The sequence below is a fragment of the Papilio machaon genome, chromosome Z (assembly GCF_912999745.1).
Source record: "Papilio machaon chromosome Z, ilPapMach1.1, whole genome shotgun sequence".
NCBI lineage: Eukaryota > Metazoa > Arthropoda > Insecta > Lepidoptera > Papilionidae > Papilio > Papilio machaon.
This window is the reverse complement of record NC_060016.1, coordinates 10,785,617-10,808,718: the sequence shown is the minus strand read 5'-3', so window position 1 is coordinate 10,808,718 and position 23,102 is coordinate 10,785,617. Positions and strand designations below refer to the sequence as shown.

The 23,102-nt window shown below is 36.2% G+C and overlaps 2 protein-coding genes across 3 annotated transcripts; one reads left to right on the top strand and one right to left on the bottom strand.

The window, feature by feature from the left end:
• Positions 1-937: 937 nt before the first annotated feature.
• Positions 938-12,054, bottom strand: LOC106717327 (ras-specific guanine nucleotide-releasing factor RalGPS1). Its single transcript, XM_045686058.1, has 12 exons — positions 11,972-12,054; positions 11,451-11,612; positions 9,038-9,174; positions 8,109-8,385; positions 7,584-7,747; positions 7,119-7,261; positions 6,634-6,844; positions 4,464-4,715; positions 2,244-2,387; positions 1,994-2,158; positions 1,717-1,845; positions 938-1,589 (listed from the first exon to the last, which is right to left on the bottom strand). The coding sequence occupies exons 2-12, from the start codon at positions 11,499-11,501 to the stop codon at positions 1,487-1,489; spliced, it is 1,776 nt and encodes a 591-aa protein (XP_045542014.1). The 5' UTR covers positions 11,502-11,612; positions 11,972-12,054; the 3' UTR covers positions 938-1,486.
• Positions 12,055-13,786: 1,732 nt separating this feature from the next.
• LOC106717245 lies at positions 13,787-23,051 on the top strand. Of its 2 annotated transcripts, XM_014511008.2 has the most exons (11): positions 13,787-13,970; positions 14,060-14,148; positions 14,255-14,380; positions 14,464-14,669; positions 14,773-15,108; positions 15,536-15,574; positions 17,042-17,209; positions 17,469-17,735; positions 17,966-18,228; positions 18,322-18,519; positions 18,654-23,051. In XM_014511008.2, exons 1-11 carry the CDS (start codon positions 13,943-13,945, stop codon positions 23,006-23,008), a joined length of 6,075 nt encoding a protein of 2,024 aa, XP_014366494.2. In that variant the 5' UTR covers positions 13,787-13,942; the 3' UTR covers positions 23,009-23,051. The 2 variants fall into 2 exon arrangements, with proteins under 2 accessions (XP_014366494.2, XP_014366495.2); XM_014511009.2 differs by lacking the exon at positions 15,536-15,574.
• The last annotated feature ends 51 nt before the right edge of the window (positions 23,052-23,102 follow it).

Here is a 23,102-nt window from a genome sequence, read left to right as displayed (position 1 = left end):
CAGATCTCTAAATACGGCACATTGCGACATAATGCGATACAAATATATTTTACATTCATATTCATTTAGGCCCAAATACAAAAAAAATAAACAAACTTATTTATATCACTGACCAATCATCAAATTCGACAATTAATAATATCACTATATATCGTGAACTGAATTTATTTACTACTAGCTGTCGACCACGACTCCGTCCGTAAGTAATTAAAAAAACAAACTTAATTAGTAGACTATATATTTTTCCAGAATATGTTCTATATCTGAACCATTTTGGAGATACCTTCAAACATACATCCATCTAAACATTCACATTTATAATATTAGTAAATAATTCAGTTCGTAATATATCTAGTGCGATCATAAACTGACCAAGTTCACATTCGATCAGTGACACAATTATATTCTAACTTAAAAACGTAATGAGAATCTATATTGGCAAAGAAAAATTTGTTCGCATTTAAACATACGACATTTGTACAAATTATAACATTACAAACGAAAATTTAATATTTTGTACATTTTGGTTGATCGAGGGACATTAAGAAAGTCATCCACTCGGACATAGCACAGAGTTTTATATATATATATTTTAGTTAACAAAACTAATGAGCCATGTTGACTTACAAATTACAAACCTTCTTATGAAGACACAGATACAAAAAACAAAAAAAAAATATGGAAAAATTACCTTAGCATTTAGCTAAAGTATTAGGCGGATGAATACCATTTATATGAGAGATTTTTAACAAAAAATAACACCGTGTTATTCAATTCAAGAGTATTAAAAAACGGTGGGTAATAGATATAACATTCGCCTCTCAATCATTTAAAAAATAACAGAAATTAAAAAGAAAAAAAAAGACGTAGCAACTACAAAATTCAATCTACATGCAAACACACAAACAGACTGAGATTTTTTTATAACTTCCCTGCAATAGAGATACAAAAACATATATAAATATGTTGCCACTTTATCAAATTAACAAACAATAACCATCTTAAATGCAATGCGAGTGAAATTTTCGATGTTCGGCGATATTTAATTGTAACTTGTGTTTAACGACTGCAGCGACATCTGCAATATTCTCTCTTTTCTCAGAAAGAACGTAAAGGATGGCAACACTGAGACAGAGTACGTACAAGCCACGCCCACACACGGCCATGACAGTTTGCCATGCGTTTTGTGCACTATTATAACAATTAGAACTTCTTTGGCTAATTTATTGAGCACCATAAGCCCATTTAATAAAATTATTCGATTGCTTCGAGGACGCAAACGTAGCGATATTCAGTACAGACGTTAATCACTAATACTAGTTTCACACGAGGACAACATAGAGTAGTGGAACAGAGTAATGCTGCTATTGTTGTACTGCTTCAAACAATGGCAGTACTGCAATATTGCTCTGCCCTCGTGTGATACTAGCGTAAGTTTCCACGCCACTTAAATTAATAAATTATATAAATTAAAAGGCGGCGATCGTTACTCGAACGACATAAGATTTGCGGGAAGCGGTTTCTCAATTCTATTATTCACCTCCTCTATTTTTTCCACCCACTGCTTCGCGACAGATTCTGAACCAGTCCTGGGAACGAAATTAAAGTCTCTATTGTGGTATTGAAGTTACAAACGTAATTAAATAGCAAACTTTTATGCTATGTCTGTTCAGCTCTAGGTAAAAGAGATGGTAATATAGTGTAAATTCCTCTTACTTGAACCTGTACAGTGTGCCAGCAGCGTGGTGCAGCAGCTGGAAGCAGTCGGGGGGCTCCAGGGCAGCCGCCCATCCCGACAGCGGCACCACCTTGCAACGCTCCGAACGAAAGTCGCTGCGGTTGCTCCTGACATACAAAAAATCAAATTTTAGACAAATCTAATAATAAAATGGATAGATAGAGCTATTGCAGTGATAAAAATGTTGAGACAATGTTTTAAAATGTAAGCTAAAATGGTCTACTATTTAAAAGTTCCAAAAAACTTCAATGATACCCTTTAAATGACTTAGAAGCGTAGAATACAAGCGCGGATCCAACAAGTTCTAGCCAAAAGCGTTGCCATGACGACAGAGATATCTTCCTCCCGTCCTTCAACACCGTCTTCCTTCTCACGTAACTCTGGAAGTCACATTGCAAAGGCACCGAATTCGAAAGCTCACTGTAACACAAAATCATTGTATTAAAATAATGTATCTGTCTATAAAATGTTTATCTTTAGAAGGGGTCCTTATATCAGTTGGTACCTATGCAGGGCTCCAGTGGGCGGAGGCACTGCGGCAACTGGCGCCTCCAGCAGCGTATCATCCAGCAGGTTGACGGAGCCCGGGGGTGTCTGCCCCGCGCATCCCTCGCGCTCCTCCCCCTGCCCCGTCCCCTTGCCGAAGATGCTGCCAACAATACCCTTAACACAACCTGACCTTATATACATAAGTCCTGCTATATACATACATTTAATATAATTTAACCGTAGAATGATAGAATTCTAGTGTCATGACACTTATTGTTGTCACACTTAAAAAATAATTAAATATTACAACACGACAGTTTAAATCTACGGTTAAATGATCTTTAGTTGGTAAGCAATCAGCTCAACAAACGCGGTGCTACTTATCTCAATGTACATCATACATTTCCTCTTGTTATTTCATTTAAAAGGATGGAGTGAAGATCGACAAGGGACTTTATAAGGCAGAGAAAAGCACAAACATAAATGATATATTCATGCATTAAGTAATTATATTATTATAGCACAAAGTAATATAAATACAAGGATTATAAGCACTAATTTTTTTCAAGAGTTCGTTTTTCAGGAGATTTTTTCAAGTGTGGTATCATTCGTTTCGCGTTTTCAACAAAGTATTTTAAGGCTGGTCACAAAATATCGTAGGGTTTTCTATACAATGCTTCAATAACTTGTCAAATAAAACCAAACAAGCCAACTAATCAAAGACTAAGTTCCTAATTGTTGGATAGGGGATTCGCGAGGACTGAAAAGTTGGAGTAGCCATGCATCTCAGTTTCTTGTCATTTAATATGTCCAAAATAGCTGTGATTACATCAAAATGAAGTCGACTTCAGAATACATGCAATTTTTCAACGTTTTTAATAATGTCCTTATAATGTAATAAATCCTCAAGTGTCATATTTGGCGCGAATTAAGCGAAGTTTTTATTAAAATTTTGTATACGATACAAAGATCTTTCATCCTTAACATAAACCGATACATAAAACTCTGTCATAATTTAAAAAAAAAACAGTATAATTTATACACAATCTTGTAAAAAGTGCATTTTAACTTAACCTGTGACACCGTTATGCAGAATAGATAAAAGCAAAGAGTTAAGATGAGCTAGGACTGATATCTAAAAAGCATGCTATAGCAATAGATTACGGACACTTGTTTTAATGATGAAGATGTTCTTTTCATTTATGGACGACTGGACTAAATGAGTTCATCGTTTATAATGTTGATTTTGGTATATTCATAAACTAGGAATCCGATATTTATGGTAATTTATTTAGTTTATTATGTTGTACTTATTTAACAAGGATAGTCGATTGACGTAGTGAAAATTGCAAAGAATGGACACCAGCCCCAGGATCAACATAAACGTCACGATTATAAAAAAAGCTAATTTTGTCTAAATAAATAGTAAATTGTAGTCGGTAGCTATGGCCGGGCCAACACCAGACAGCAGGCGCGCCCACGTCACCCGGCGTGTTCGCATGCTTGTGCTAAATTACAGTACAACACTACGCAACAACAAATGCAAGCCGTCGTACTAATTCCAATACAAATCGACTCACCCAACACCAAAATTGACCTTGTGAAAATTTCTTGGCAAACTCGCGCTACGAAACCTGAGTGCCCAGTAATGGGCAAAAATAACGTTTCAATCATGTGAATTTTAAATATATTTTTACGTGTGAACGACGGATCGCCAGAGACAAAATTGTCTTTTGTTAAAAAATAAAACAACATTTCATTTAAAAAATAATAATAATTAATAAGTAAAATATTCAAAATATTATTTCTAAACATAAAAGACAATCTTATCTCTTTAATCTTAAACAGAAAACAATGATGGTTACGTGTAACAGATAACAACGATGCTGGCATGAGGGGCACAAGAAATATGAGGGGGCACGAAAGGCAAAGGGGGCACGAAAGGCAAAGGGGGCACAGAAGGCATGGGGGCACGGGAACAACGTTCATTCTCATTTAGTTGAATTAGACATTTATTTACGCTAACACATTCTATAGTTAGTAAAAACATTAAATATATCACATCCCCTTACCCTTTACCAGATTCTAGTCTCATTTTTAAGAATTAACATTATAAGCACACAAATAATTAGTCTAGGACAATAAAAACTAGTTTAATATCAATAATATATCGTTGGACGTATGCGTACGAGCGCGTACGTTGGTAAATACGCATTTGTACGTATTTGGTACGTACTTGGAGCCGAGTGAGCGGCACTTCCTATGCGTCGGTATGAATTTGGGCTGGAAGGGGGCCTGCAGTCGCAGCGAGCCGCAGCCGAGACGGTGCGACGGAGACAGCAGCGAGGGCGGAGCACCCGCGCAGCTTCCTGCAGACGCTGCAGACCCCGAGCCTGCGACCGTGGACAACGCCGCGCACTCCTTCACAGACTCTTTAGAGCTCGTGCGACTTCCCGTAGGTGACGGCGGTTCTAATTTCACTGATAACCTGGAAAAAACAAAACAGCTCTTATCACTTTGCTTTCGCATTAAATGCACCGTACATACTTTTTAGATAATTAACCATACTAAAATATAGATAATTTGGCACAAAAACTTCGATTTCCTGATCCAGAGGCGGAACTAAACCAAAGTTGAATGATTTACTATCTAAAAATATGAGTTATTAGTAAGTTACAGGTCTAGATGTCAAGGGCAAAGTGAAGTTAACAAAGAAAGCTGACCCCAATATGAGATAGTATCTAGGAATGGAGAGACATTGACATACAGACTGTCATACTAAATAAAACAGCAATTTTATCAAAACAATGAATCAGAATGACTATTTTCGTATCGAGTAATTTCAATGGAAATTTTAACTCTTAAAATAAACAATGTTATCACTTCCTTCCTACAAAATTAACTTTGTAATGTACATACAACGTTTCATTGTTAATGTTGTCGATTAAAAACTTCATAGATTTAAGTCTAGCTGAAACTAGCAATAGCTAAAATTATATAGATGTCAATGTAAATGACAGTCAGAGATAGAAAAAGCACGTGTGTCTAAATATATAGTTTTTATCAATAAGACCCCTCACAGTTACAACATTAAATTGAACAAGATTGAATAGGTGCTATTTATATATTATACGAGAACATTAAGGATGGTATATGTTTAAATAAATACAGAAAACATCTCGAAACATCTATATGAGTGTACAATTATTGTTTTGTTATCTAACATGATATGAAAAAACAAAAAAACACAACAAACTTTAAACGAGTGAATAAGCGTGATTATAGTTTTTACTTCCCACTTTATTAGTCATACAATCCAATACACCCACAGAATACCAGAAGACATCTGTTTCCTAATATTGTCGTATCATCAACCTGTTCTTATCCCTATGAAGGGTCGACACAGTATGTACTACTTCATATATCTCTATCAGCCGTCATATCTGAATTCAACATCTTCTTACGCACATACTCTTTTAACAAACCATCCAAATGTTCTTTGGTCTTCTAAAATCTCAACAGTAAGATTGAAAATTTGTTTTTAGAAACATAAATACGATTAAACATAGTTTACTATCACACTCATATTTGTTAAGTGGATACTAAGAGAACACTTTAATTTAAATCTTTTACGGCAGTTATGTTTGAAAATTCCTATAAGTGGTAAATTAATATAAATGTTCGACTGAGCATTTTACGCACTTTATCTTAGTTATTGTTTATTTAACACAACTCACATTAATTTATATATTAATATAAGTATATAAGTTAACTTTATATGAAGTATATAAAAACTTTATGTTTGTAATGCCGGCGCTTCACATTGGAAATGATTTGTGAACCAGATTGGCTATAAATCTAATAGCTAATTATTATAAATAAGGTATACGGCCAACATTAGCTGCAACGCCAATAGTTGACCAATATAGTCAAAGACCAATCCATACATATTTGTATTGGAACCAAGACGATAACTTGAAAGACGTACAATGTGAGACGCTAGCATAATATAAATAAAAGATAAGCTCTGTCTCAAAACATTTCTGCTTGTATGTGCACTGCGTATTGTGCGTATTTACAAGAGCATTTATATTTTGATGTGAAAAAAAAGTTTAAAGTGATAAGGTGCAATGGAATATCGAATACAAGGTAAAACTAAGCACAAAATCATTTCTTGGTATGGCTATATCCAAAACTTTAATAATTTTGCGCTAAGCTAAGCAACTAAACACGCGCAGTTTATACTACGAGTAACATATTATTTACACGCAATCGCAATTGCTTTTATATGCAAGCATAGTGGAAAAAGGGTTTAAGAAATCTAAATTCCGTGATGTTAAGTCAGTCGAGATAGCATGATTTAGGAAACGCATACTTAAACTAGACGTAATAGGGGTTGTACTGACTTGTACTGGTCATCCTCTAAGAACTTCTGCAGCTCCTCGATATACCGCACACTGTTGAGGTATGCTGCGACGTGGGGGAGGGGGGCGATGTCGTACTGGGACGCCTGGTAGCGACGTAGCGCATGTAGTACTACCGCCATCTTGGCGGCGCGGTGAGGCGACTCCGCCGGGTGCGCCATATCGATGTACACCAGGTCCGTCAGGAATATACCTAACATAGCATATAGACTCAAAGACGTTTAATCTAGGCCATACACATTAGATTAGAGTAGATAATATATATATTTGTACAATTTTGACATATACAAACCAGGCTTTGCCTACAAATACAAGGTAAAACGCACAACGCCTAACGTGTGTGACCTGCATTATATGAAATACATCAGAAAGTCATTACCTACATAAAATCCATAAAATTTCGCTTATCAACAGATACATTGAATCAAATTTGAAAAATATGTCCATACATACATATATCGACTCACCGAGGTAGGGTATGCAAGGCAATGAGATCGACCGAAGATATTCCCTTAGAGCAGACCAGTTATCCTTCTCGCTAAATAATTCAGCCATCTTGTCGAACTGCTGTTTATCTTTCTTCGACAAACACGCCCATGTCTTAGTCAACCTGACATAAATTTATTTATCAATAGTTATATAATAATATATCACAGAGCTAGTGACCTAGTTATGAATGTATACATTCTAAATATATTGATAATAACTATCGCCCGCGACTCCATCCGTGCAATAATTACAACAAAAAAACTTAGTAAATAGCCATGTCCAATTCCAGACTACATTCTACATTTGTGCCAAATTTCATAGAGATAAGTTGAGCCGTACTGTAGATACCTTCAAACATCCATCAATTCATCTAAACTTTCACATTTATAAATACAGTACAGTGTACTAAGAGTTTAATACTAAGATAAATTTATAAACATTACCTATATATACTGGCGCTGTTTAGTGCCGAGATAATAGCAAATAAAGAATGAAGATTGTTGAGTTCGTGCAACTTCTTGGCGACCTTTATGAAGTGAGCCAAAGTTTCCGCTCGGGCTTTTGGTGACTGTCCATTGAGTATTTCTTGTACTGTCCAGAAGCTCACCTATAACAAGTAATGAATACATAATAACATCTCTTAACAGTCATTTATAATGATTAATAATGCAATCTATGTAAATAATTTTTTTTAAACCTAATGTCTTCATTCATAAACCATAGAACAGAGGTAAATGGGATTAAATTGGGATATACTTAGGTAGAGTGTTGGTGGCCTGGCGTACTACCACACACCAATGTGTTTTTACATATCTGAGAAGAAATTCAATGATATGTGTGAAGACAACCAAACCTACACTTGGCCACCGCGGTTGACTATGGTCTAGTCACCCCTAGTCACCGAGACTCCTAAATTTATATCATAACTCAACACTAAGTCCACTTGGTAAGCTTGAATAAGTTCTTACCCTATTGAAGCGCTTGGTGAAGACAACGACGTTTGGAGCAACCGTCAGCTTATTGCGTTTATTCCAACCGCATGTTGTGAGTTCCTCGGCCTGGATAGCCTTGAAGCAGGCCAGGTCAAGGAGTGAAAGCTGATTGGCTATATCCTCGGGGGATATGCGCAGTGCAGAACAAACTATTTCATCCCAGGACTGATTGATGGACGATGCCGCTGGCAAACTGTTAGTCTTGTACTGGTATACTGGATCTTGTTGACGGTTGCTCGTTCCATCCCCATGGCTAAAACAAACACCCATATTTTTAACAATTGTTGCATTTACAATAAAAACCACTAATATGCAATATTTCAAATTTTTTGTTCACATCCTAAGATATAGTAAATTAATAAAAATATATAATTATTATTATAATATAATATATATAAATATATATATTATCTATATATATAAAAGAAAGTTGTGTTAGTTACACCATTTATAACTCAAGAACGGCTGAATCGATTTGACTGAAAATTGGTGGGCAGGTAGATTAGAACCAGGAATAGGACATAGGATAATTTTTACCCCGTTTTCTTTTTTTTTTTTTTTATTCTGCGCGGACGGAGTCGCGGGAAAAATCTAGTATTATAATAATAAAAAAATATAAAAAATAAAAATATAAATAAATATATATAATATATATATTATATATAATTATATTATATATAAAAAATAATAATTAAAATTATACAGAAAATAGATAGTTGTCCTTTATATGTTGTAGAGTAGTAGTAGTTGATAAATACTACTTCTCGACAATATATCTTTCAAATATAGAGAGCGGTTGTTAGACAAATGGATATACCTATTAAAGGTATGTAGTACCACAACAAAATAATATAAAAAATAATATAAAATAATCTCAATTTTATCATGGAATTAAAAGTACTTACGCGAAATTGAAGTAACAGGCACTGTCATCTTTTGTGACAACTTTCTGACTGCTTGGGGCGGGGTTGACAATTTTCTTGTTTGCTTGCTTACAAGCTGGTGCTTTATCATCCAGGGGCCAACTCTCTTCATCATCATGCTACAAAGATTTGAATCACAAAGTCATCTAACTTGAATGAAACTCTCTTATTTATACCATATTTATTTTAATATAATCTTCTAAATGTACCAATGCTTTCCCATGATACAAGTAAAATAAAAAAAAATGTAAATCAATGAAAGAAAATGTAGAAATTCCTTACATATCTTACTGTTACAAATAAATATTTAAAGCTGAACATTTAACAATGTGTACAATGAATGAGTGACTCTGGGAAAGTCACATTAAGCGCAAATAATTAACAATGCAAACACCACTCTGATAGTGACACATCTACGTCCTTCTCATTTATCATTTATCTTATTATTATAAGGCCAGAAAGAAATCTATAATAGATATGGCACAATATCAAAAGTATGTAAACACCACAGTAGATGTTTTTTTATATTATAAAAACATATGTTTATCAACTATAGTTCATATCAAGAAACTGATGTAAAACTAACAAACATATGAACAAACACCAGCACACACATATATCAATTAATATTATATTTTATATTCTAATTCCAAAGTTAATAGAAAAAGGTAAAAAAACCACACAATCATTATTACATCATATTAAAACAATAATTAACGTTGGGAACAAAAATTATATCAAATAGAAAATGGTAATGTGAAATAAATTAAAGATTATTACTAATATTTTAAATGTGAATGTTAAAATGGATGGATGTTTGTTAGAAGGGCTCAACGGATCATGCTGAAATTTGGCTTAGATGTAGAACATAGTCTGGAAGAACACATAGGCTACTAACCAAGTTTGTTTTAATTCCGTGCGGCAGGAATCGCTAGGCGGCTATACTTTTTTTTATGTTATAATAGCTGTCTATTATAACATAAAAAAAAGTATATCTCCAGCAATTTTTCATACACAATGCCCATACATTCTTTTTCCATCTACCTTCGCATATTCAGAAATTTTGACGTTTGGATAATATAAGCAATTGTATAACTTTATTCATTTATACTTATTTTTACACAACACAAACTTATATACAGCTTAACTTCTATTATTAGTAAGATGTTATATTTGTACATAAAATTTTTGTGTAACAAGGTTAGTTTTTTATAGTAATTTTTATGAAATTTTGTATGCATATTCATTAGGTCTAGTGCACTTCTGAATTCTTTTATTAAATAATGCAATATAATCCTAGAAGTCTCCTAGAAATTGTCATCAACTCAACTAATAACCACACAAACGTTCTTCTTAGAATACATAAGACTTTATCTTTCGTTTACATCCCAAGACTGTCAGCAGTAATAATAGACAGTTGCAATAATAGTTTTTTGTTTATAAATTAGAATAAATACAGATAGATTTATGAATAAACTAGTTATCACCAGTGACTCAGTTCCAGTGGAATTAAAAAGAAACTTAATAAGTAGCCTATATGTTCTTCCAGACTATGTTCTATATCAATATCCATTGAGCCGTTTCAGAGATACCTTTTACATTCATCCATCTAAACTTTGACATTTATGTTATTAGTAACACTATGTACTTTTTTCTAACTTTACTGATATAATGGAATATGTCCTTCATTGTGAAATTCGAAATCCACTGTTATATAGCCATAATATAGTTATGCTAGGTTACGTAGGTTTTATACCCAACAGTGGAGTGAGTATGAGCTAATGATGACAAGGTTATGTAACCTTGACAAAGAAATGAAAAAAAAAATCAAACATCATTGCTTGAAAATATTCATTTGGTTTAGTTATGATACAAACACCATATTATTCCAATGTATAAGTAACTAGCTGTCGCCCGCGACTTCGTCCGCACGGAATTAAAAGAAAAATAACTATATAAGTAGCCTATGTGTTCTTCCAGACTATGTTCTACATCTGTGCCAAATTTCATCAAAATCTGTTGAGCGATTCCGGAGATACTTTCAAACAAACATCCATCGATCGAAACATTTGCATTTATAATATTAGTAAGATGTAGCAGAAATTATAGCATATAATAAGAAATGAAGCAGGGAGGGGACAGGGTCATCTCACCCACTTACATCATAGGAAACTAGGATGAAAGAATAAAAAGGGGGCTTTGCTCATTGCTTTTAAAAAAAGATATTTTGTAACTAGATTACTTGTGCTATATATTGTTTATTCCTAGCATATTTGTTTAGCTACTAGAGTACTGGGAAATCACATGTATAATATTGTTTTAAATTGATATTATTGATTTAGATGCTAGCAAAATATTGTTAATTGTAAAAAAAAATTAAGTATTTTTTACTTACCTCTATGATCCGGAGGACAGCCAAACTTTCACTCAAAATATCCCGTGGCATGTCGGTCGAAAAAAAATCGCATATTTTCCTAATATATTTTATGACAAACAATTAAAGCACCACTTTTCACATAGAAATTACAAAACTATAATTCACATTGCGTTGCACGAACTGCAAATAAGAAATACGAAGTGGTAGTGCTCGGACAAATGAAGAGGTTATCTCTAAGTACACAAATATGATAACAATTAGGTTAATGAGTTGTTAAGGCGACTAATATTTTAAACTAACACAAAACGGTTTACAGAAGGAACCATTAGAACCGAGTAGTGCACTCGGTGATGACGATAGTTTTGATTAAATTTGAATTAATAGAAGCAAATTCAATTAGCAACCGAACGATCCCTATCGATTGGTGGTATCAACTAAAAATATTAATCGACACTTTCGTAACGATACAAAGGAAATTAACACACTTCATTGTTTAATAAAATTTGCTTTGAGGGTAAAAATGTTATCCCATTATTTACTTTCTTATTTATGTCCAAATCTATTAGTTTGTCCTTAAAAATACTGCTAGCCTACTAGGTGCTAATATGACAGATAAGTCAAATAAAACTTCGAAAAACGCTGCAGAGACATCTGTAGCTTATTCTCGGAAATTTTACAATTAAAAATTACCATATATGCAATAGGGTGGTAGAATTCGGTAGATTTATTAAAAGTTAAGTTCATCGACGACGTAAACAAAAACTCGTCCCCCGAAAGCGGCGGCGCATCGTCGTCCTGCAAAATATAAATTTCCGAAAATGCTAGTATTTCGTAGTAATAAAAATTTTGCGGTAGTTTTTGTCAACTTTTATGATGATCATCAACTCCCTGTCCTTATTCCACTCACTTAGAATCGCCGCACTAGATTTTAGTGCTCCAGATCGATCTATAGTCCATCATTTCAGTCGTCACTCCCTTCTTAATCGAAAACCATATTGCTTCGGCTTATTTTTGCAGCCGGCTAACTGTCCTTAACCGTCCTTGCGATTGATTTAGCTTTACTTTGATAATAAAGAGCGGTAAACCATTTCATACATTTCATTTTACTTTAATTTTTGCGAGTAAAGGACAAGGCGAGAAGAAATATCATTATCACTATTTAAGAATTTACGTGACTGCTTCTTTATTACCTGATACTAGACAATTTCTAATTTTACATTATTTCTATAATCCTCCTTTCCCCTTCCCCTTATTCTATTTAATTCCTTCTAAAACTATGGATATGTGGATCGTTGTGATATATCAGGTGGGATTGTTGTCAAGCGCTATTTTATTCCAACATATTGCTTCCCTTGTTTGTAATAATATTTTACGATCCTCTCTAAATTTATTCTTACTTTATCTAAACCTGTCCATCCTTTTCTAATACATATTTAAAGCTTCCAGCCTATACCAGTTTTTGAAGGCAATGGGAAGATTAAGAAAAAGGCAAATTTAATTAATACCCCTCTAAAATTACTATCATTGGGCTAAATTTTAATTTCTTATATATTTTAATCAGCAGATAGAGATATAAACAGCAAAGGGTACAAAATTGTTATATTTAAGATGCCACGATATTACATCCAATGATATATCCACAGCAAGCTTTATTGATTGAGCGGAGGAGTGCCAGTTTGCCAGTTTTTTTTTTATTTACAATTAAATATAGTTTAACAAATAAATTGATTGATTGTTTCAATTAACATTATTACAATTATCATTAACAATTCTTAAAAACTATAGATTTATTCTCTAATAAATAATTAGAGAAAAAATCCTTTGTTCAGGCTTGAGGCAAGGGGCGAAGAGGAGGTCGAACAGTATCTAGGCGTTCATTGGATGCCCTAGATACAGTCGATCAATAAGAGAAAAATTAAAACTTCGTTAGGTATCCTGTTACACCGTTAACCATAGATTATTTATTACTTTATGACATCTTCAAATACTTATATCAGAAAACTTGAAATGTACTGAACATATAACAAATTCATTACATTAATCAAAACAAGTGTGGGAGAAGACTTTATTTAACACTAAACATCGATGTTTAAATGACGCCGTTAAAATCGATTTTTTACACCATCGACTTGCCTATCTTTTAAATTTACTTCCGCTAAAAGTTTAATCAATTCATGTCTAATAAATGTATTTCACAAAAAGAGGCATTTAATATAAAAAGATTTGAAAACAATAAATGTTATAAAATTAATTACTTTCATTAGTAGCTCAAAACTAAAATATAGTATTCAATTATTTCAGATAAATTTATAAAGTGTATGCATTGTTTGCTTGCCAAACTGTTATGGCGTTTGTGTTCTGATACACAACGCATATCGTATCTGTATTTAATCGCGTATAATAAACTGACTATAACATGATAAATTTTCTGCAAAAATATAGCGATACTATGGCATAAAGTTTTTTTATAGATGTGAAAAGTGATCTATGATTGCGTATCGTCATAGGTTATGTTTCCATCTTTTATTAGTATTTTGGGTGAGTTACAGTGAGACGGTGCACCGACAGTGTTGTTTCCAAAAACACAGTGAAAAGTGATGTCTGTATGAGTTTCTCACGGATTTCAGATATTCAATCATGGTGGGAAGTACCAAGTATCGCGTATTTTTGTTCCTTGTTCAGGACTGCTTTCAATCTTCTAGATTTTGACATTGAAGTGAGTATTGAGTATTGACCGCGACTATTGCGCTGATATTAAGGGTTTTATAATGAAAAATATTTTTGGAATTGTAATGGCGTTTTAAATGGAATTAAATTTTCAGGAATTAGAAGAGGCCTTGTTAACAGATGGCACAGAGGAAACTGCGAGTTCGCTTTTGACAGAGTTAATAGTGCGTTTGTTAAACGGCTGTTTCGGCAACAATGATATCTCTGCATTTAATTATCAGGTTGTTAATTGCTAAATTTTTTCCTTCCAATAAAATATCAAAATATTATTGATTGATTATACTAATTTAAGTATTAATTTTAGATGTATTTGAGACGCCTATTTAGGCGAAAATGTCAAGAAACTGGACGGTACAATCCATTTAACACAGATATTGATTTTCAATTTTTGCCACTTCGTACAAAGGTGGAAATATTATATGCATTGTGTGATTTTCGCTTGGATGCCGAAGATGTCTTTGAGTTATTCAAGAACCTGGAATCAGAGAGCTTAAGAGTTGAACCTCTCGGGTGAGATTTTTTTAATTTTCAACTTTGTTCAAAGCAATATATATGGTAATGGAATTGGCAGCATGAAATAGGGTTATTAGTCATTGAAGTAATTGTATTCCAGATGGGACAATAATGATTCAGCATACTGGTACTTCTATGGAACGAGACTGTATCGAGAAGATGTAATAAGGAAGCCAAAGTCGAGGAGTAGGAGGAAAAGAGGACGTGAAGGCAAGAAGCGTGGCTGGTTTTACGGTGATGACTGGCTGGATGATGACGAATCGGTGCGAGTGTGGCAAGTGGTGTGCTTCACCGAGAATGACTGGAACCACCTGACAGACAAGTTTAGGAGAGCAACCAGCAAGGTTGAGAAGGAGCTGTATCGCTCTCTATCACAGAATTTCCTACCAGAGATACCAAGACTTTTCCATGAAAAGGAGCGCTTGCAAAGAAAAAGGTAAGCATATGTTTGATACTTATAAACTGATGGAAGCTGATAACTAACCCTAATGCATTATACATTTTTCATAACATACATATGTTTCAATTTATTATTATGACATGAAATTATTGTTACCAATTTTGCTAAATCTTTCAGCTAAAAGCACAGAATGTCTCAGTTATGTACTGACATATTTATTTTGCTATTCTCAACAATTGGTTAATAGACAGTTTTTGGTGTTCATTTTATTTGTGTAGCAAATAAAGTGGACATGACTCTTATAAAGTAGAACATTTTATAAATCAAAAGTAGCTTATTGCAAGATGTCTGACTGATCTTAATGTGAATTTTTCCCAGCTTGCTGTTCTAACAGTTATTTATTTATTACTATGTGCAATTAAGCAAATGTATATTGATTAGCTCATTTTTATTTGTCCACTAGCTGTCGCCCGCGACTTCGTTCACATGGAATAAAAAACGAGTTAGTAACCTATACATTATTCCATATTGTATGTAATATATCTTTGTTCCAAATTTCATCCAGATTCAATCAGTTAATCTGGAGTTACATGGTAACTAACATCTATACATCCATCCATACAAGCTTTTGCATTTATTATTTTAATATTGATAGTTTAGTGAAATTTGTGCCTTGTATTTATCACAAGCACATAGAACAGAAATATATAACAGTAATTGGATGCAGCTTAGATAAACCTCGACATTACAGAAACAGTTTGTTGATGAATTAGTAATATTCCTGCTGTCTGTTGTGTGAGATGCAGTGTATAAAAACGTAATTCACTTGTAATATGTTAAAATATGGAAACGGTATACTTGTTTGGATGGAAGTGCGGCTATTTTGGTTGTTGTGAATGTGAAATAAGTGATTTGAATTTGGTTCGAAAATCTTTTTGCTCTTGCTGTGTTATTGTAAGCTTTTTTTATGATACATTGTTTGTAAGCAAAAGATTTTGACAATCATTTATAAAGCTGTGCGAGTAAATAGTATTTTATACATTTCTTGCATTATATATCCACCATTATGAAAAAGAAGTTTGTTATTGGATTAATTCATAAATGCATTAAAACCAATTTGATTTAATTGTTTTGATTTTTTTGAAGAGAATATTGAATTGATTTATTTGAAGGTTAACTTTTTTAATTTATATTTATATTTTGTATAATTGAAAATGATTATGGAACATGTATTAAAATTATTTTGATTCTGGTCAATGTTTCCACTTTAAAGTTTATTCATAGTCTGAATATTTCTTGAATTTTGACATTTTGCAATTTTATTTTTTTAAACTTTAATTGTACTTTAGTTAAATATTGACAACTCCTCATTTCTGTGCCTGATTTACACTTGATATTTATTTATATTCACAACTTTAATTATTTCATTTTAGTCCAACATCATACTTAGTTGTATGTTGATTATTTTCATGCTTGTTAGTACAGTTTTTTTTGTATAACGCTTGCGTAACTTTGTCTAAATTTTCATTCTTTGCTTGCTATTATGAATTTTGTTTTGTTTAAGCTTTTGTCAAATAAATGCAAACAACAACCAAAATAGTTGGTCAATAGGAATTCCGTTGGTTTTTATAAACAATTTCTCAATTTTAATTTATAGAAATTCATAGAAAGGAAATAAATCATCAAGCATGAAAAATCGACTGAATGATATATTTCAGCATATATTGACCTATACTGGGTATTTAAATAATTAAGACTGTTTTTAGTAAGCTGTATCCAATTTATTGAAATGAAGTATTTTCTATCTTTTCCCTGCTATATTGAAGCATTTACAATATACTATTATACTCTTATTCCCCAAATGTATAAGCTGTGCTACTTTTTATGTGTTACATTAAATATAATATTAGTTTTTAGTATTGGTAAGCAAATTAAAATTATAATCTAAAGAATATTGTACCCCTTTAAGGTTGTTAGAGCTCGCGCCGAGGCGTACATCCAGCCGCGTGCTGCAGAAGATAGAACAGAAGGAGAAAGAGCGGAAGCGCAGCGTCCATGAGGCCACGGACAACGACACAAAAAAACAAAGTGCACAGCTTGCGCGGGACACCAGGGCCCGGAGGAGGGAACGACTAAGGTGGGCAATGGCAGTATAACACATTAATTTAAAATATTTACACCTAGATGGGTAGGCAGAAATAATAGGAGATGACTGGTTTTAATTGGAAGAAACACTAAATAATACAATTTTATCATTCATTACTAATATTATTATATATTACTAAAAAGGATAGGCAATCATAAGCTTATTCATACCAATACAGATCCATTTCGCTTTATAATTTTGTTCGAATAAATTGAAATGTACAAAAATGTAACTGATCATTTTGTTTTAGGACTAAATCCGCGTCATCGGATTCATCTGACGAGAGTTCAGACAGTGAAAAAAAAGAAATGCCCCAGAAGGTTTCAAAATCTAAGAAGACAGAAAAACAAACGAAACATTCAACCCCTAAGCGAAAGGGCTCGCCCCCTCCGGTGCCGCCCGTGAAGACGGGCAGGAAGACAAACAACTCCTTAGCCTCTGCTACTGGACAAATTGTTATACCCGATACTGTTGAACCTGTTAACAGTACCAGGAGGAAATTGAAAACATCACAAATGTAAGTGTTTTTTTTAATGTAAAGTATTAGGGCGAAAATTAAGTTGTTACTCACTATAGATTTATTTAGAACTATGTTGAAGATTAATGGTCCAAAGTAGGGTTGGTGACAGGCATTCGGCCGGTCGTAAAAACTTAAGCCAAAACTTTAAGGTTTATAAAACATTGTGTGCCGACCCCACGTGAGTGGGAAAAGATGATGTTGAAGATTAACAGTTTGTCCATTTTCAGTTTTACTCAATCCGATGAAGATGTCCAAATTGATATGTACAAAGTGTTGGAGCAGCTCAGCGCTCATGATGACGCCTGGCCGTTCATGGACCCCGTGGAGGAGGATTACGCGCCCAACTACTACGCGGTCATCAGGCGCCCCATGGATCTACGTAAAATGGAAGAAAGACTTGATTCCGGATACTACACGGACTTTAATATGTTCAAAGCGGACTTCAAATTGATTGTGAATAATTGTCGTCTCTACAATGGACAAGATAATGGTAAGTTGTTGCTCACATTAAATTCACTTCAGTTAAATAAAAAATAAAAATTAGGCACTGAGTGAATAATTGTGATTTAACTTGTTTTGACAGAGTATACCACGATGGTGGACAACCTACAAGCGGCTTTCGACCGCCTCACCGAGAAGTACATTCACCAAGTGTCATCATCAGACGAGGAGATTGCAGTGGAGTACCAACTGCCCACACCGTCGCGGAAACACAAAATTAAAACAAGTGAATCTCCCCCTCCTCACAAACGAAAGAAGCGAAAATCTCATTCGGATGCAGGTAAATTTTCCAATCACGAGTTAATTTATATATTATTTTCTATATTAAATTTGATGTCTTTTTCGCCTTTCTCGCTTTATCGTGTTAAAATATGCTTTCACATACATTAAAATTTTCGTATTTGTTTGTTGCAGCGGAGCCGCAGACCAGTTCCTCGGATCAAGTCGAACTCGAAGAAAAAGAAGAGGTAGAGGAAGAGGTAGAGGAAATACCGGAACCAAATGAAGAGGAAGAATCAAAAGAATCTCATAAAATTAAAAAGAAACATAAGGGTCATCACAGACACGGAAAACATTCCAAAAATCATAAGAAATATTCTCACAAATCTGAGCATGAATCTAGAAGTCGACACAGTAAAAAACATGGAAAAAATAAGGACAAAGATGGTAAAAAATCAAAGAGGAAGAAGAGTAAGCACCAAGAGGTGGAAACAGAAGAGATGAAGCGAAGTGAGTCACAAGAATCTCTAGAGAGTTCCAATAGGAGCCGCAGCGCAAGCCCTCTGCCCTCCATCCACACGCCATCACCCTCTCCTTCGCCCTCACCGTCACCTTCCCCCACCGAACTAGACCGCCGTCACAAACGTCGCCTGCGTGACCAGCGCAATCGTGATGAAGGCGAGCAGAGCGACCCTCGCCGGAAGCCCGAGCCTCAAGAGTCGGACCAGCTCGCCGATCCTGATTTCTACAAAGATAAATATGACAAAATTAAAGAAAGGCGACGCCACGCCGCCAAGGATGCTTGGGAAACTCTCTTTGATTTTAAACAAAAGACAATCGATAAACAGAAACAAAACTTACGTATTCCAGAAAAAGATAAGAACCAAAAATTGAGAGAAACAATCGAAAAATTAAAAGCGAAGAACGAGAAGTATAGGACAACTTCTCTATTTAATAGCTTATTCACATGCCACAGCACCAGGAGGAGGAGTTCAGACTCCGATACCAAAGATTCTAAAGATTCTGCAAAAGAAGATGACAACTCAGATTCTTCAGATGATGAAAATCTAAAACAAAAAATTACTCATAAGAAAAGGGGGAAAAAGACTACCGCCAGAAATGAATCTGCTACAGTAGCTTTGGAGCAAGCAGTCAAAGACATAAGTAAATGGCTGGATGATACACCAAAGGGGTCTGCTCAAAGCTGTGCATCAGACAGCCCAACACAAACTATTTCTACGGAGGATCCAGAGAACAGTCGCCAAGATGACGAATCATCGCAAGGAGATAAATCCTTGCAAACCAAAAAAGAACCTACGCGCAAGAGACCTTCCTCAAGAGAACCAAAACTAGTGAAAAGGAGGGAGATACAAAGAACTATTGATAGATTGCAGCCTGGAAAAAGTAAGGGTAATCTACTCACAAATATAAGTAACAAGACATCCGAAAAATCGGAAGAAACTGATTCTACGGGCCCACTCCACAAATCACGGGAAACGGTTAAAGGTGAGGAGTCCTGTCCCAAATTAAGTCTCGGCTCTGTTCTCCCCTCTGTGGAGTTCACTCTTGGAAGCGATCACAATTTTACCAATGATGAGGACAAAACAGAAAAGAAAATAGAAACTATCACTTCAGCCGACATCGAGCAACCATTTGATGAGGAAGATAACGCTGTATCTAGCAGCGAAGACAAACCGACGCCAACTAAAAAAGATGCCGAAGTCGAAACGGAACCTACGATTCCGCCCAAGCCTAACCAAGAAAAAGCAACGCCGAACTTGAGTGCCTGGTTCAAAGCATTCGGCGCTCCAAAAGCTGCATCGTCAACTATAACGTCAAAGAAAAAGAACGAACATGAATCTGATGACAAAACTACAGATAAAATTAACTTTGATAACAAATTCACTGCCACGAAGAGTGCTACGAAATTTGATTCCCCTAACGGGCCGGAGACGCCAGATGGCGGCGGTGAGAGCCCGTTGCCGCACGCGTCCACCACACCGAGACAGAGGCGCACCAGCACCGGCAGCTCGGTATCGGAACGATCCTCCTTCAGCCAGGACCTAGACTCTCCCCGGCACCACATGTCATTGACCTCGCCGCTCCTGCGTTCCCCCGCATCTCCACGATACGACGATTTCCAAAAGGTATCGTACCCAATTATAAATGGCACTGTGAGAGCCGGCTTCTATCAAGACACGACGTCAGTTAAAAGTAGCCCAGAAAAGAGTTGCAGTCCACGTGAAATGCCGCAATCACCATATTCACCGTACTCACAACACGTCTATATCTCGAGCACCGCCACGGGATCGGCCACTCCTAATTACTTCGTCGACCACAACAAGAGTCCTTTGCCCGCTTATGGGCAAAATGCGCCTTCGTACTACGACGCAGCAAAATCTCCGCTGGTCAATAAGCCAACTCGAAATCACGATGATTATTCCCCAATGGGAACAGAATCATACCAACAAAATGCCTACAAGGAGCCCTATCAGTCCACCTGTTCTCCGTACCCACAAGGTCCTACCAAAGACTACTCACATCCAAGTGTATCAACACACCCTGTCCCAGTGATGAATAACCCAGTTTCGTGTACTTCCGCGCAGATTAATTCTGATCCTAAGACAACCCATTTCCCAGTTAAAAAACGAACTTACAATGAACCTGAAGAATTAACCAAAAAATCTGTGGAACCAAAAGATATGTCAGCTATTACAAAGGCACATGATCATCAAAAAATAACGCAATCTTCATACCAAATACCTATATCGAATGCCTCTGTCGATGACATAGCTTTGGCATTAACTGAAAAATCAGAAAACTTGAGCAAAAACCTTTGCTTGCGTGAAACAAGTGCTATGGAATATGTCGAAAGACGTTCTCCAGATACTACAGAGATTGATTACGACAGCGATGTTCAAGAAATCAAGAGCGATGACGTCATGTCCGATTCGAGCAAGTCTATTGGCATGATGAAGAAAGATTGCGTAGATATGATTAACATGGGTTACATGAATACGGACAAGGACAGACGAAACAGCAGCGAAATGCGCGAAATCGATTATGCAAAATCCAACACTGCTATGAATCTTGGAATAAATAATCACCAGCCCCAATTACCACTAGCAAAAGCGGCTATGCCCGCCAGTAATATGACACCCGCACATTGTCACGATCGACAGATCAATGACATGCCTATCAATCACAACGTCGCCCACATGCATCACAAGCAATATGACGCGAACAACTTTTCCCTTAATGATATTGAACTAGCGAACAAGAAATTATATGGGTGCAACACTTCTTTGCCGCCTTCCGCCACAGCCATCGACTATGGGAATTGGAAAGTTACCAATCAAATTAGAAAGGCAGACATTATGCCCTCGGACTATTCTAACTCATACGTCGCGAACAACGAAGATAAACTTAAACCTGAGATTAATCTCACCACCACTGCAGCTCTTAACTACAACAAGAACTTGCAGCAAGAACAGTATAATGCATACAACAGCGTGCCGAGGACGAGTCTGCAGCGAACTCAAGACCTTCACCAAAATCTTCAGGGTGAAATACGAATCCCGAATCCGCGCACCATGCTCAAGACTGATCACATGATGGCACCTCCCGCCCATTGCGACACCGAGTCAATCGCTAAGAACATTGACACTTTGGCCAAATCACAAAAAACCGACAAATTGGTACAAAACCATCCGCTCGCCTCATCGATTCCCTACAAAACTTCCTACACTACACATTCATCGATTCCTCTCGAGACTTTACGATCTATTCCTAACATACCGCAAATGCTAGAGCGGTACTCCAACGACGATAGGTACTTATCGAGTTTTTCTGGCACTGGCGCCCCTCTGTATCATGATCCCATTACGACATCGGTGAACTCTGTTTACTCGCAGCATTCACCATCCGTTAGCAAGGAAGACATGTACAAGGCATCGTCGACCATCACCAGCGCTCACCAAGATCCCAAGCCGAAGACGAAACGGAAAAGAACGACGGAGAATAAATCTTCGCCGGTGGTCGCACAAACGTACCACAGCCCGCCTTGCACTACCGACATGCTGAAGCCCGTAAAAACTAACATGATGGCGACGAGCGCTTTCAACTTTGGCTCCACCCCCACCCTCGGAGCACCATTGTATGGCGAAAACGGCGGGTTCTCCATAGAAGACTTACGTAATAGCACCAATCAGCTAATGGCGGTTAACTACATGGCTGCGGCTGTGGCCCATCAACAAAGAAACACGGCGGAGACTAGTGCTGAAAAGCATGTTAAACCCGCACATCAGAACTCAACTCATGGTAGTGGGTCCTTCCCCTACATCGGACACGGTCAAGTCCGAGCAGGTTACCCGTTCGTGGGCGCCGAGGCGTCCCAGCCGCTGTACCAGCAGTACTTGCAGCGACACCAGGAGGAGCTGCTGCGGCAGACGGGCGCGCAGATCATGAGCCTCTACTCGCCGGCGTATCCCGCCGCGCTAGGCGTGCGCGCGCCACCCTACGACGGCATCAATAGACACTCGTGGCTCTGAGAACCGCTTTGCGCGCAAGCCGCGCGCCCCGCGCCGCCGCCGCAGCCCGCGCCACTCGCGTCGCCGCCGCCGCCCGCGCCCACCGAGTCGTCTT